General features: G+C 32.1%; 1 protein-coding gene across 1 annotated transcript; it reads right to left on the bottom strand.

The window, feature by feature from the left end:
• Positions 1-2,531: 2,531 nt before the first annotated feature.
• On the bottom strand, positions 2,532-6,345 carry LOC118063397 (cysteine-rich receptor-like protein kinase 29). The gene is made up of 7 exons (XM_035077412.2): positions 5,488-6,345; positions 4,468-4,596; positions 4,109-4,230; positions 3,812-4,022; positions 3,436-3,673; positions 3,120-3,267; positions 2,532-3,016 (listed from the first exon to the last, which is right to left on the bottom strand). The coding sequence occupies exons 1-7, from the start codon at positions 6,329-6,331 to the stop codon at positions 2,663-2,665; spliced, it is 2,046 nt and encodes a 681-aa protein (XP_034933303.1). The 5' UTR covers positions 6,332-6,345; the 3' UTR covers positions 2,532-2,662.
• Positions 6,346-14,569: the final 8,224 nt, after the last annotated feature.

The following is a 14,569-nucleotide window of genomic DNA, read 5'->3' as shown; positions in this document are numbered from 1 at the left end:
CTATAAATTAGACTTACAAGGTTCCAGCGATCCTCGATGCAGCATCATGAGTTTGATCAGTTTTCATTAACTTTGCCATTCCAAAATCCGAAATTTTAGCATTCATGTTTCCATCTAACAGAATGTTGCCAGGCATGAGGTCACGATGAATAATCCGGAGCTGAGAATCTTGATGCAGGTACAGAATCGTAGATTAGAAGCTTTTCTATTCCTTCCAAGCAGAACCCCAGTAACCTAACAAGATTCCGGTGATCAAGTTTGGCTAGTAGCCGTACCTCATTCTTAAATTCAACTTCTCCTTGCCCAGAATTTCTTGATAATCTCTTTATTTATTTATTTATTTATTGTAGTTAGGCTGCATTTTAGTTTTATGGCAAAGGTAGTGGATTACTAGAATGATTTACCTAGTTCTTTTAATTAACAAAAAAATATATATATTCAACGTGCAAATAGCGTTCCCAATAATAATAAAAAAATATTGAATCTATAAGAAATTCAATTTATTATTATTATTTTTAGTTAGGCTGCATTTTAGATTTATGGCAAAGGTGGTGGGTGGGAAATGATCGGTATCACAGTGTGAAATGGCGACTTTACTTGTGGTCCCAATTCCTGACTGCTTAATTGCCTTTAGACTGTTTAAAATTATTCAAAGACTTCGTGGAAGACATAGACACATTGGCTGTGACAAAAAAAAAAAAAACAAAGTCAATAGACTCATTCACATGCTAATTCTTGTTTGGTTTGAAGACTTACCGGATGTCCCACACTAGCGCGTTGCTGAATATTCATGGAGAAAAATCGAGATATTATTTGTCGACTTCAAAATTGGACCTACGAGATGTCCCACACTAGCGCTGCTGTGTTAGAATTTCAAAACTTTGATGTTGGAATAGCAAAACAATGTCATTAATTAATCACTATAAACAACATGTTAGCGAATACCGGAATCACTAGCATAAATACCCATGCGCAAGGTCGTAGTTAACATTAGAAAATTAGTTTTAACTTTTTTCCATTTGAGGTGTCGCTAATCTTCTTGCAAGTTTTTTTATTTATTTATTTATTAGTGAACATTAGTTACAATATCACAACGTACAAAGATTACAATGATGATTTTGTTTATAGAAAAAAAATAAAAACTTTTTTAGAAGTGGATAAAACAATTGAAGTTTGTATCTTTATAACTTATTTAATAACTATTAGAATATTTGAAACAAAATCATTCTAATTGATATCAAATTAACAGTGTTGTCATGATTAGTCCTGAATTGATATTAATCCTATATCACATCTGATATTGCGGCGCTCTTGAAAAATTAAATGTGAAGGAAATAATAGAATTTCTAGTATCTTATTCTTAAGAAAAAGATCTCGTTTAAAGAGTTGTTATTTAGTATTATGATCACCAGAAACTCTAATTCTAGCGTTGATAAATATTATGTAAAAAAAAACTTATGGTATTTTTATCTCCAGTGTTAGTGAATAAACCTGTTAAATAAATTTAAAACAATGCATACATATTTTTTTTATTTTATTTTTAAAAAAATAAGAAAAAAATATATCGTATACCAGATTTGCAATTCACAGTAAATATGTAGTGAAATATCTAAAACAAAACAACCTAAAAAAAAGTGCAAGGGACCCATAAATAAATCAGCAAAGATCTTCAATTTTTTCTTGAATTTTCTGATATAAAAAAGAGCTTGTTTGGCCAAATATCAAAACAAAAAGTTAATTGAGTCTTCAAAGTTCCAATTTATATTGTCTTGACTCAAATTTCAATTTATTCTCATTCATTTCATTTTTTTTTCTTTTTTCATCATCCTTTTTTTCCATTTTTTTATCATCACTTTTCTCTTTTTGTTTTTCATCATCTTTTTTATTATTTTTTAAAAAATACAAAAGTAAAAAATTGAGTTATGATAATGAACAAGCGATTAATCGGTTTACTTGATATCACCATGCGGTTGATTGAGTGTAGTTAAATTCTTGATTGAGTGTAGTTAAATTCGAGGATTTGATAGTTTGAACCTGGTGAATCTTGAATTGATATCAATCCTATATGCAAATATAATAAAGTGTATGAGTTCATTTAATTGTAATATAAATATAAAATATAAAAATTTAAATAAGCAGTAAAAATAAACACTTATTTCTAAATCTTCAGAGATCATTTATAAAATGATTTCAACTTAGTGCATATTACTGGCTATATATATATATATATATATATATATATATATATATTAATTTCAATACATATTACCTCATGACAAATAAAAAGGTTTCATTATATAAATGATTCCAATATTATACGTCAAATTAAAGGAACAAATAAGAAAATATGAAAATCCATATCCTTTGATTTGATAAACAATTCGAGGGGCTTGATTTTTAATTGTTAAGGGGCACAATCATGAAAAATGTTCTCTTTGTCTCTAATAACTTTATTTTTTCTATTTAAAAGTGGTAACAAAATGCTATCTTTTTTTATAAACAATAATACAGACTTTTAAAAAAGAAAAGTATTTCATCAAAATGATATTCTAAGGTAATTAAAACATTGATACGATGTCAAATATTTATCCCAATCCAAACATTCAAACGATTGACCGAAACCACAAAACTGGTTTTATATTAAATATCTGCATCTAAACCATTATCTAGGATACAACTCAGTAATTGAAACCTCATTTTCGGACAAAGGGATCATAGCTTCAGATTCAGATAGCGAGGACTCAGTCACCCTTGAATTATGCCCCATTGAGGATGACAGATCTGATTGATATGTGCTGCTGTTCATAAAAAATGCAGGCTGAGAAGGTATTTGCAATGTTAGGGAAGAGCTGCTTAGCATGAGAACTACTGAAGCCATTGTCGGCCTTTCAGCTACATTTTCTTGAACGCAGAGTAACCCAATGTGGATGCATCTCATCATTTCTGTGGCTGAGCCACTACTCAAAACGGGATCTATCATATCTTGAGCAGTCCCTTCCCTCCAGTTTCTCCATGCCTACAAAATTTATCCAAAGTGAATTCACAATATTGAAGGGCTTGCAGATATCCCTATAAAGCCTTAAATAACGTGTTTGATTTGTGGATTGTTCTATACTTACATGGCTCAGGAGGTGCTCTATGTCATTTCCATTGCGAAAACTATTTTTTTTACCAGTCACAATCTCCAAAACTAGCACCCCGAAACTAAATACGTCTGACTTGACCGAGAAGTGTCCTTGCATTGCATATTCTGGAGCCATATAGCCACTGTTTATCATCAACGAAGAGTTCAATATTATTAGATTCGACAATGTTAACAATGTTTAACATCTTATATATTGTTGGGATTTTTCATTTCTTCTTCTTTGACACAATGCAATAAAGGATGAGCTTAGTAAATGGTAATTATGCTGTTCATCATGTTCAGATACTTACTAGGTTCCCACAATTCTACTTGTATTGCCTTGAGTTTGATCCACTACGAACAACCTCGCCATGCCAAAATCTGAAATTTTCGGATTCATCTCTTCATCTAACAAAATGTTGCTGGCTTTGAGGTCACGATGAATGATTCGGAGTCGAGAATCCTCGTGAAGGTAAAGGAGCCCTCGAGCAATTCCTCCAATAATCTTGTAACGTTTTTCCCAGTTCAAATGCACACGCTTGATTGGATCTACATTTCAAGGAATCGCATGGCTCAAGTTACTCAAGGGAAAGAGTACGAGATATATTCATTAATTTGTGCTTCTTATATCGAAGGAGACTCAATTGCTTATAATACAATTGTAAATTAGCTGGTTCCTAGCCTTACCAAATATGAAGTGATCAAGGCTCGCATTAGGCAGAAACTCATAGATAAGAAGCCTTTCAATTCCTTGCAAGCAGAAACCTAGAAGCCTGACTAAATTCCGGTGCTGGAGTCTTGCCACCAATAAGACTTCATTTTTGAATTCCAAATCTCCTTGCCCAGAGTCCTTAGAAAGTCTTTTCACAGCAATCTCTTGTCCGCTAGGAAGTGCTCCCTGAAATCATATCAATCCATTACTACCTGTATCATCTTGAGCATTGCGATTTAACTATACGTAAGTAGCAGTATATCCTTTACTACCTTGTAAACAGCACCAAATCCACCCTGTCCCAGCTTATTTTTCTCCGAAAAGTCCTCTGTTGCATCTCGAATGGCGCTGAATGCGAATTGCAATGATTCTGCACTTTCTATTTCGTCTACAGCTTCAAAAGTTGAAGTTAGCATGCACGGAAACGTAATAGCATTGGAAATTAAGGAAGAAACGTAAACTGTATTTAGTTAGTGTAACAGGATAAAAGGAATAGATAAAATATAAATACACACACGCACATAAAAAATTTATGTATTTTTAAAATAAAAAATAAGAGCCCCTCTCATCGTTTATTTCAATACAATTCAACAACCAAATACTATCTTCATGCAACCAAATTAATACTTACTTTCAACTCTTTCCTTTTCCCTTTGCTTTCGTGTTCTTATGAATAGGCAGATGCAGATGACGAGTATCATAACACCGACAGCTGGGACAACAGTAATGACAATGATCCGTGCTGTGTTGCTCTTCTTTCCTGCATAAACCTAAAATTTTTAAGAACTTGATTCGAGACATGTGAGTTTTGAATGTGGACAGTCACAATGAGTGAGGCCTTAATTATGACCCAAAGCAAAGTTGCCCCCATGACTCGCAAAAGCTTAACCATCAGCTAATTTTTTTGTTCTTTTAAAAGAATAGATCCAAATCCTATCATGTTCCATAATCTAAACCATAAAAAATAATAAACAGATTTTTAAGGCTAAATTACAATAACTCCTATTATAAAATTATAGAAAACATTTAAAATCTCCTATTATAAAATTATAGAAAACATTTAAAATTTTGAAGATTTGACAAAACTGCTTCACTATATCCAAAATATCCAAGTCCCATAACTCCAAGATTTTGAACATTTAAAATTACTGTTTTAAAAAAATAGTTAAATAAAAAAATTCCAAAAGTAGATAAAAATATAAAAATAAGAAATAAGAAATGACTGAAATTAATATTGCTGATGTACTAATAAAATAACCAAGTCCCATTTTTATGTTCTTTCTATAATCTGTTTAATTTTTCAATTTAAATATCTTCTCAAATGAATTTTGGATGAAGCTTCTGTAATATGGTTTTATATATGAAATTAAAAGGCTTTTTTTAAAGCTTCATTTTTTTTTTTAATGATGTCTATAATTTTATAATATGTCAAGAAGGTTATTGTAATTTACTCTACTTTTAATATTAAATTAATATTTACTTCTTTTAATATTAATTAATTAAACATGGTAAAAACACACCAAGTTTTCTCTCTTTTTTTCCTTACCTAATTCAAATTGAATAATTTAAGGATATCATTAAACTATTAAATTACTAAATCAAAACATCAAAAAAAAGTTCGGGAGGGAGTTAATAACAATTTAAGGCCTACCTTGTGCTGCTGCAGGAAGAGATGTAGGCGATGATATTTGTGGTGGTGGAGGTGATGGTAATATCTCAAGTGTACCATTAAAAAATTGTCCAGCCTCCCACCTCAAATTGCAGCTTGGTGTTATGAGTCTAACTCCAATCTTCCCTTGTACGTTCCCATCACAACAGTTTGGAATCAGCCGAAAAACATCAAGCAGGCAACTGGAGCACTGCCCCGCAGACAAGTCAGGCGTGCATTGAACAATAGCATATACTGTTTCAACTCCAGCACTTTGGTTTCCAGTTGCGAACTTCTTTAAAGAGTTCCCTGATGCAGCTTTGGCTTGAAGTCTGGAAAATAATGTTTGGAGTGCCTGATTAAATAGAGTGACATCCAAAACATTCTTTCGATTCGCCCGGTAGATAGATGGTTGTTCATTCACAACACCGAATATAGATCTGTTTGAGTATCGTATCATACAGAGTTCGTAAACTCCAAATGCCTCCATCTTGTTAGGACAAACCTCTAAGATCTTATGAGTAGAGTCATTAACGCAACTTCGACAAACATCAACCGCAACGTCTCCTCTGCATAGTGCAATTGCATTTACTCGGTCGGGAAATTCGCCAACGGATAGATTGTAAAATCCGTAGTCAATTTGAGTGTCGGATGCTAGGGAGGACAGAAGGCTGTTGAGGTTTCTTTGGTACGTGCTATTAGTTGTGTAGTTGACGACGTTGTTACAGTTATAATTATTGAATTTCGGCTGAGCAGCGGTAAGGGAAGGTTGGTGTAGAAGGATGTAAAAGAACGAAAGTAGAAGCACTAATTTTGAAGAATCCATTGGCACCGTGCTTGCGTACATGGTGAAGTGGTATGGCCTTGTGATATTTAATTGTTGGTATAAGCGCATGGTTATTTTTTTTATTATTAATGAAACTGTTTTCTTATTTTTTTATTAAGGACACCTACTTTGAATTGACCATAAAATATATGCTTATTTTTTTATTAAGGACACCTACTTTGAAATGACCATAAAATATATGGCACTCGGCACCTTGACGAGGATTGGCAACGTGCGAAAAGGCTCATTTACTAAAAGACTTCTAGAGATCTCTTGACAACTAAAATGATGGGGATAAGTGGATAACCTTTACACTCAGCGGTGAACTCTTGAAGGGGCTGGGCTTTTCCTTGCAGATAATGGTGCCGTGTTCAATGCATATGCTCTTTTAATAATATATATTTATTATTAATTTTATTAATACTATATCCTTAATAGAATAGTAATTTCAATCCTGCCATTATTAATAAAAACATCAATAGAATAAAATCATTAAAAAGAAATTATTAACACTATATATCAAAACAAAAGAGACATTTGCCTTTTAATTCCATTATTTATGACTAATCTCTTTCTTCTACAAGTTTTTTTTTTAATTTTCGGTATTAAACTTTATTTAATTTTAATTTTATTATCACACATTATATTGGCATTCTTTTATATATTGGGATTTGTTACATTTTGCATGTTCTAACATATGCGATGTCTCAAAGGTTATTCTAGAGTTATATTAAATATTATTGTCATGAAAATAAAAATTTGAATTATAGTAATAATAACTTATGAAAAGAAAAAGGTTTTTTTTACTTCTCAATGACATGAAAATGATTCAATTTGATCCCTCAAGTTTTCAATTATGTAAATTTGGTCCCTATTCTTTGAAGTTTGTATATTTCATCCCTAAATTTCACTTTTGCTACATTTCTGTCCTTATATGTGAAGAGAGGAGAGATAAAGTTATTGAAAAAAAGGACACGAGAGAGAAAGTATTTGACCCATCACGATTTAACTATAAAAACAATCAATCTTGGTGTTAAGGCCTGTCTTTACAAGAAAACTTTAATAGAGATGTCATTACCCTTTGACTATGCTAGAAAACATAAATTGGAACTTGTAAAGTTTTTTTATTTGGTTTGATTTTTTTATATTAATTATATAGAAAATTATATATTTATTATTTTTTTATTAATTACTATATCCTTAATAGAATAGTAATTTCAATCCTACCACTAATTAAGAAAAACATCAATAGAATAAAATCATTAAAAAGAAATTATTAACACTATATATTAAAACAAAGAGAAACATTTGCCTTTAATTCCTTTATTTATGACTAATCTCTTTCTTCTACAAATTTTTTTTTCAGTATTAAACTTTATTTAATTTTAATTTTATCATCGCAAATTACGTTGCCATTCTTTTATACACAGAGAGAGAGTAATTAGTCTTTTTGAGGGTTTCTATAACTTCATAATATCTCAAAGTGATTATTATAATTTATCTTTATCTTTAATTTCTTTCCTATTAAATTTTATAATTAATTATATTTATATTATTCATTTATAAAACCAGGATCATTTATACTTATCAACTAGGCTAAACCTTAAAGATAAATACAAGGAGAATTTATAAAATAAAAGGGACATTTGATGTTAAATATTTTCATTTTTCTTTTTTCTTTTACTTTTGATCGGAAGATGAACTTTCTACTTTAGTATTTAATTAGCACTCAAAAACCTTTTTTTATTTATCACCTAATATATGTTTTTAATTAAATTTATTAAATACAAATATTGTTGTTACCCATTTTTTGGTGCAAAAAAAAAAAGAGAAAATACAAAAAAGTCAAAAAATATATATTCAGAAGAAAATAAAAAAAATATAGCGATAAGAAGAGGATGTCAGAGTGCTTAGAAAATGGCCAAAAATTGGTTGAGGAAGTTGAAAAATACAAAGATTAAAATTTGATAGTATATGTTTTACTAATGAAGGCCTTATTGACAAAGAAAATTCAATTTGAGAAAAAAAAAAAGGTCCAAAATCAAATGTTTATGGACTCAAATAGATTTTATTAAGAGTTTAATTGAATTTATAGAGGGTTTGATTTCAAGAAAAAATGATTTTTAAGTCAATTTAGGTTTTTAATAGGAAGAAAATAAAGTTTGGGGATCAATTTACAATTTTTACGAGTTAATTTTGTCAAATCAAGGGTTTAATTGCATAAATATAGAAGTTTGATGGTCAATTAGAGACTTGATTAGAGAAATCAAACCAAGAACCAAACTGGAAAAGACACATAAATATATGGGCTGGAATTGACTGAATCAAGAGCTAAATTTAAGAAATTGAAAGTTTGTTGATCAATTGAGGGTCAAAATGTACAAATTAAGAACCAAAGTAAAAAAGGTGGCCAACTTCAAGGCTGACATTGAATTTGGCACATTTTGGCACCATTTTCTTTTAAATGAAACTGTATATTTTGTTCAAAACAACATCGTTTTATCCATTGTTCAGCCACCCTACCCATTCAGCCCGATTGGATCAGATAGGGTGGCTCTCTCCCCCTTTCCCTCTTAATAATACTAGAGGACTAAGAGGATATTAGGGATTATTTAGAGGTAAAAAATAAGAGTAAAAAAAAATAAGAAAACTAGAAAAAAAGAAAAGAAAAGAAAGGAAAACAAAGAGGAAAGAACGAAAAAAAAAAACAAGGGAGAAAGAGAACACAAAGAAGAATAGAAAGAAAAAAAAATAGAAAGGAATTAGAGGGGACTAAGAAAGAAAAGAAAAGGAAGCATTGAAAAGAAGAGAACATGGAAAAAACAGAGAAGAAGAGAAGAACAATAACCTCTCTCTCTGTCTCTCTCTCCATCACAAACCACTGCCTACAGCCACAACATCGCCACCGTGAGCTACCGTCAATGACAACATCACCACTGTCAGGTCAACCCCTCTCCACCTTCATCTTCTTCTTCTCCTTCGGGCGCCCTCCATTGTCTGTTTACTAGGCTAGACCAAAATGGTTGGGTCGGGTCTGGCCCAATCCCATAAAAAATATCTATTGGGCTGACATCAGTAACATTTTTTTGGGCCAACCTTGAACCAATTTCTTTTAAGTTGATTTTGGCCCAGCTAAGATGGGTTTACCCATATATTTGGGCCTGCCCATCCCATTATATATTTTATAATATTATATAAAAACCAATAAAAAAATTCAAAAATCCTTTCAAAATATTTGTGATTTTCTCGTAGAATTTTCTACCAATTTTTGCTTAATATTTCAGAATTAAAAAATACATGGTTTCCTCTAAAATGTTGCAAAAAATTATATAGAAAAAAAAATGTCTTGTTTTCATGCACTTGGTCAAGTCTCTAAAAAATATAAAAAAAATTTCATATCATATTTTCATACAACAAAATATTCAAAAATTAGGTATTAGCAAGCATTTTGGGGCTTTAATAACCATTTTATTAAAGCCATGAGAACTAAGCCAACATTTCAAAAATACCAAAAAAAATATTTTGTTTTCTTTTAGTATCCTAGATTACAAACTTATACATAAAACGTATTTCTAATATTAAATAAAAATTCTTTTTTATTTATTGACAATAAAAACAATTAGACCTTTACTCGAGAAGATAAGAATCTCCATACTAAGAAGGACCTGTCTTCAACCTTAGATAGACCAACAATAAAACAACTAGTTTAAGTCATACAATAAAATAATACAGCTTATCTTAGGTAAGATGTATGAGGGATGTTAATGCCTTCTCATTACGCAACCAGTCCCCGTGCTCAATCTTTTAGACCAATTAGGTTTCCTAGTGACCAAATACTAAGTGGTGATTCTCATTCTCTCTTTCCATTAATAAAAGACAAGAATTTCTTGTCTCCCTCATTTCTCGATTACTTAGATAATCCACGAGTGGATGCACTCGTTGCGACGCTACACATGGATAACAAACATTACCTTTCTAATCCTCAGTTTAAAAATTTTATAATTTCAAAAAATGCATCATTAATGCCGGTGCTTTCTTTTCTTCCATTAAAGATTAACTTGAATCCTATCAGAAAAGTTCAATTGCAATGACTATTTAATTTCTAAAAAAAATAATATCCTATTTTTCAAAATATATCATATATAAAGTATAATTAAGGAAGGTCATAAAAAAGTTTAAAATTCAATCATAATTAAATTACGTCATTTTTTCATATTGATATATCATATAAAACCCTAAATACATAAAATAAGTTAATTAAGTTACTTATAAACAGTATAATACTATATTAATAATTTATTTTTATTATATAAAAAATCTAAAGAAGGTCTTAAAAAAAAGTCCAAATTCAATAATAATTAAATTAATTTAAATTTCATTATATTTTTAAATTGAATTCTAAGTTATTTTGAAAATCAAGCAAGCAACGCACAATTATCCGCTCCTCTACCGAGGTTGAGTATAAAGCCTTAACAAATGGCACTACTGAGGTTATCAGACTTCAATATTTATTGACTGATCTGCAGATCTCTTCTACTTCTGCTCCTATTTTTTGGCGTGATAATCTTGGTATTATGTATTTATCTGTGAATCCTATCTTTCACTCTCATACTAAACATGTCACGGTTGATTACTATTTTGTACGAGACAGGGTTGCGAAGAAAAAGATTCAAATTTGTTTTATCTCTTCTTATGATCAATTTGCAGATGTCTTTACTAGGCTGCTTCCTACTGCTTTTAGGTTCAAACTTCGGGTTGATCTTCCACCATCAGTTTGAGGGGGTATATTATATATATATATAATATTATAGGAACTACACTAATATTGTAATCTTCACCTTTACCATTGTATATTGCCCTACATGTACATAAATAGAAATGGTTGGCTAACTAATATGTTAAGCCTCCTATTATTTTCAACTCTCTCCAACTCAAGGACTAAAAAATAAAAAAAATAAAACTTTGGAACAAAAATAAAAATTATCATGAATTTGGAGTTGGTGATGTGTTTTCTCTGCGTTTTACTTCTTAGTCATTTATCTTTTATTGGGTTTTTTTTCTATAATTTCAAGTCCAATTATATCTTATTAGGCTATAAAAATAAACAACTGCAAAGAGAAAAGAGTTAAAAAATGAAAGAAAAAAAAAAAACTCGGATCTCTGAATATATAGTTAATATCCATTACTTAAAGAATTATGGGATATATAAGAAAGTGATGGAATTCTGAATTTGAAGAATATGTGGCCACGTTTCGTTGGAGACATTTGTGGATGATAATGAGAACCCCAAAATGATATATTATTGGGATGTTGGCATAGAAAGGAAAAATGGATGTTCGAGAGAAGTTTTGGGAAGAGAATTTGAAAAGCTACCCAAAATGAAAAAATGTTTTACAGGATAGGGTTGTGATTGCATCTTCTTCACAAAAGGTGCTAAAAAATAAGGAGAAATTAAATAGAGAAGAAACTATATGGAAATATGTGATCCTGGGGCCACTCATATCTTTGTTCCAAAGAATAGAGAAGATAGAGTTTCAACATTTATTTTCCATGAATGAAGAAAGAAAAACATTAAAAAAATGTACAAATTGGTAGCAAGCAAATTGATTGAGAAAGAACATCAACATGGAAATGGAACAACTTGGACAAGTTGCCTTGAGCGCCAACAGTCTTGGCAAACCAAACGCGGAATTTATTGTTTTTTTCCATCAATAAAGAAAGACAACTTGATCTAACCCTACAATTCTGACTTATTGACCAACCCACCACACACTTGTGCTAGGTGAAGCTGCCGACAAACTTCCGAAATGAGAAAAAATTGTGAAATCCCATAAGTTTCTGATTGCTAGGTGTGGTTCGAATCTAAACCAAAGTCTGGAAACTATTCAAAATCCTCCTCGTTCTTAAAAGGTTTTCACACAAGTCCTACTAAAATGGCCACCCCATAACGGAAATGACAGCCTTCAGTAAACTATTTTCAATTGAAACGATGGCCGTTGATTTGTCCAAAAAACTTTGATAATTTATTGTGACTATAACACCAAATTGTTTTGTATAAAAAGGGGAAAAATGCATAATTTTCATCATTATTTGAAATAACCTTCTGTTAGTGGTGGAGGAGAGTACCCTGGTGATGCTTGTTATAGTCTAAATTTTGATCCATTTGCTTTGTTGAACTTTTTTTTTTTATTGCTGCTAAAAATGGTTCATTGTATTTTTCTAATCTATTACCCCAACACATAGGCACAATTGATAAAATCAAAATGTTTGCAGGCATGGGAGAGTTGGAATGAAGGAAGAACATTAAATCTGATAGATCCTATTCTCAAAAGGGTTGTTTCAAGGAGAGATGTATTGATAAGATGTTTCCACATAGGATTACTATGTGTCCAAGAAAAGGTAGCAGATAGACCAACCATGGCTTCAGTTATTCTGATGCTTAGCAGCGACTCTTTCGTTCTTCCATTACCATCAAGACCTCCATATTGTATGCACTCCGCTATGGAGGAACAAGAAACATCAAGGCCGGCACAAGATGTTCCCTCCTCTAGAGAGCAACCAGTATCAACATCAAGGTCATTGACTAATCATGAATCATATCCATCAGATCAATCTGGAATTGGCCATCTCGAATCCTCCATTAATGAGATTTCAAATCCTTAGTTCTCCTTGCTCATCGTTTTCTGTCTTCTTCCAGCAGTCACACATAAAGGTATTTTATGCAATGTTGTCCAAAATCCAGTGATTGAACCAGAGTTTATTCCGTTTACCAGGGAATTGAATGATAATAAACACATTTGACTAAATAAATTGTAATCAACGTACTATTATCCCACCATAGCTAATGGGAGCAATATATCTTGGCATATATGTTCATTTTATTGGAAAAAACTTAATTTTGCTAATATCCTCACCTATTTTTATTAAGTCCAAAATTTCTTTTCATTCATTTTTTATTGGGATTTTTTTTCACAAATACTGAATTTATGCAAGTTGTTGTAACCCATTTTTGGGTCCCCATGAAAAATAAAATAAATAGCCAAAAGAGGTTAGAAAAATAACAGGAGGCAGAAGCGCTCGGAAAACAGTCAGAAAATTGGTCAAGGAATTTAAAAATACAAGGATTGAATTTTTGACAGTATATTCTTGAAGGATGAAAGCCCTATTGAGAAGCAAAATTTGAATTTTGAGGAGAAAAGCCCAAATTTGGATGTTTATGGACTTCATTGGATTTTTATGGACTTAATTGGATTTTTATTTGAATTTATAGAAGATTTGATTGCAAGAAAAATTGATTTTTTAAGTCAATTTGGGCTTTAATTTGAAGAAATTTAAGTTCTGGGGCCAAAATATATTTTTTAGGAATTTATTGGGTCAAATCAGGGGTTTAATTGAATAAATATTGAAGTTTAAGGGCCAATTAGGGATTTAATTAAGAAAATCCGAAACCAGGGACCAAATTGGAAGAGTCGCGTAAATGGAGGGGCTGCAATGTTTCGGTTCAGGGGCCTAATTGAAGAAATTGAAAGTTTATTAATCAATTGAGGGCTAAATTGCATAAATCAGAGACCAAGGACCAAAGTGAAACAGGCGGCCAACAAGAGGGGCGGGGACCGAGTCTGAAGGACTAATTTGAAGTTTGACCCATTTAAATGAAACGGCGCGTTGTATCCAAAACGACGCCGTTTCATATATATAAAAAAAAAGAAAAAAAAAAGGAAAAACCAGAACGGTGTCGTTTTAAACGACACTGTTCGTCTTCTTCCTTTCCCCCGCAGAAACAGAAACAGAGGCAAAACCATTTTTTCGTTTTTTTTCAAAATCTTCCCGCGCCTCTCTCTCTCCTCGCCCCCACCACCTTTAGCATTGGCCGACCAGCCGTTGCACCGCACTAACGATGGTCCCCCACGGTTCGGCCCCTATAAATAGAGAAGAAAACCGAAGCTGCAGGCACAGAAAGAAGAGAAAAAACCGAAGGGAGGAGAGAGAGAGGAGGCCGAAGAGAGAGAGAGAGCCGAACACCGAAGAGAGAAGGAGCCGCAGCGCCGCCGCCTGGAGCCTCCGTGCACGAGCCACACCACCGCCTCCTCGCGCCAGGTAACGCCCTCTCCCCCCTGTTTTGTTTTTGCAGTGTTTCCTCCTGCATGCATAATTCTGTTGCATGCAGGAGGACGGGAGGGGAAAATTAATTCCCCTCCCCGTTTCTTTTTTTCTCTCCTGGGCCAGACCGGTTCTGGCCCAGCCTTTAGATCTGGGCCG

The sequence above is a fragment of the Populus alba genome, chromosome 11, assembly GCF_005239225.2.
Source record: "Populus alba chromosome 11, ASM523922v2, whole genome shotgun sequence".
Taxonomy (NCBI): domain Eukaryota; kingdom Viridiplantae; phylum Streptophyta; class Magnoliopsida; order Malpighiales; family Salicaceae; genus Populus; species Populus alba.
The sequence above is the reverse complement of the archived record's forward strand: the minus strand, read 5'-3'. Positions and strand labels throughout refer to the sequence as shown.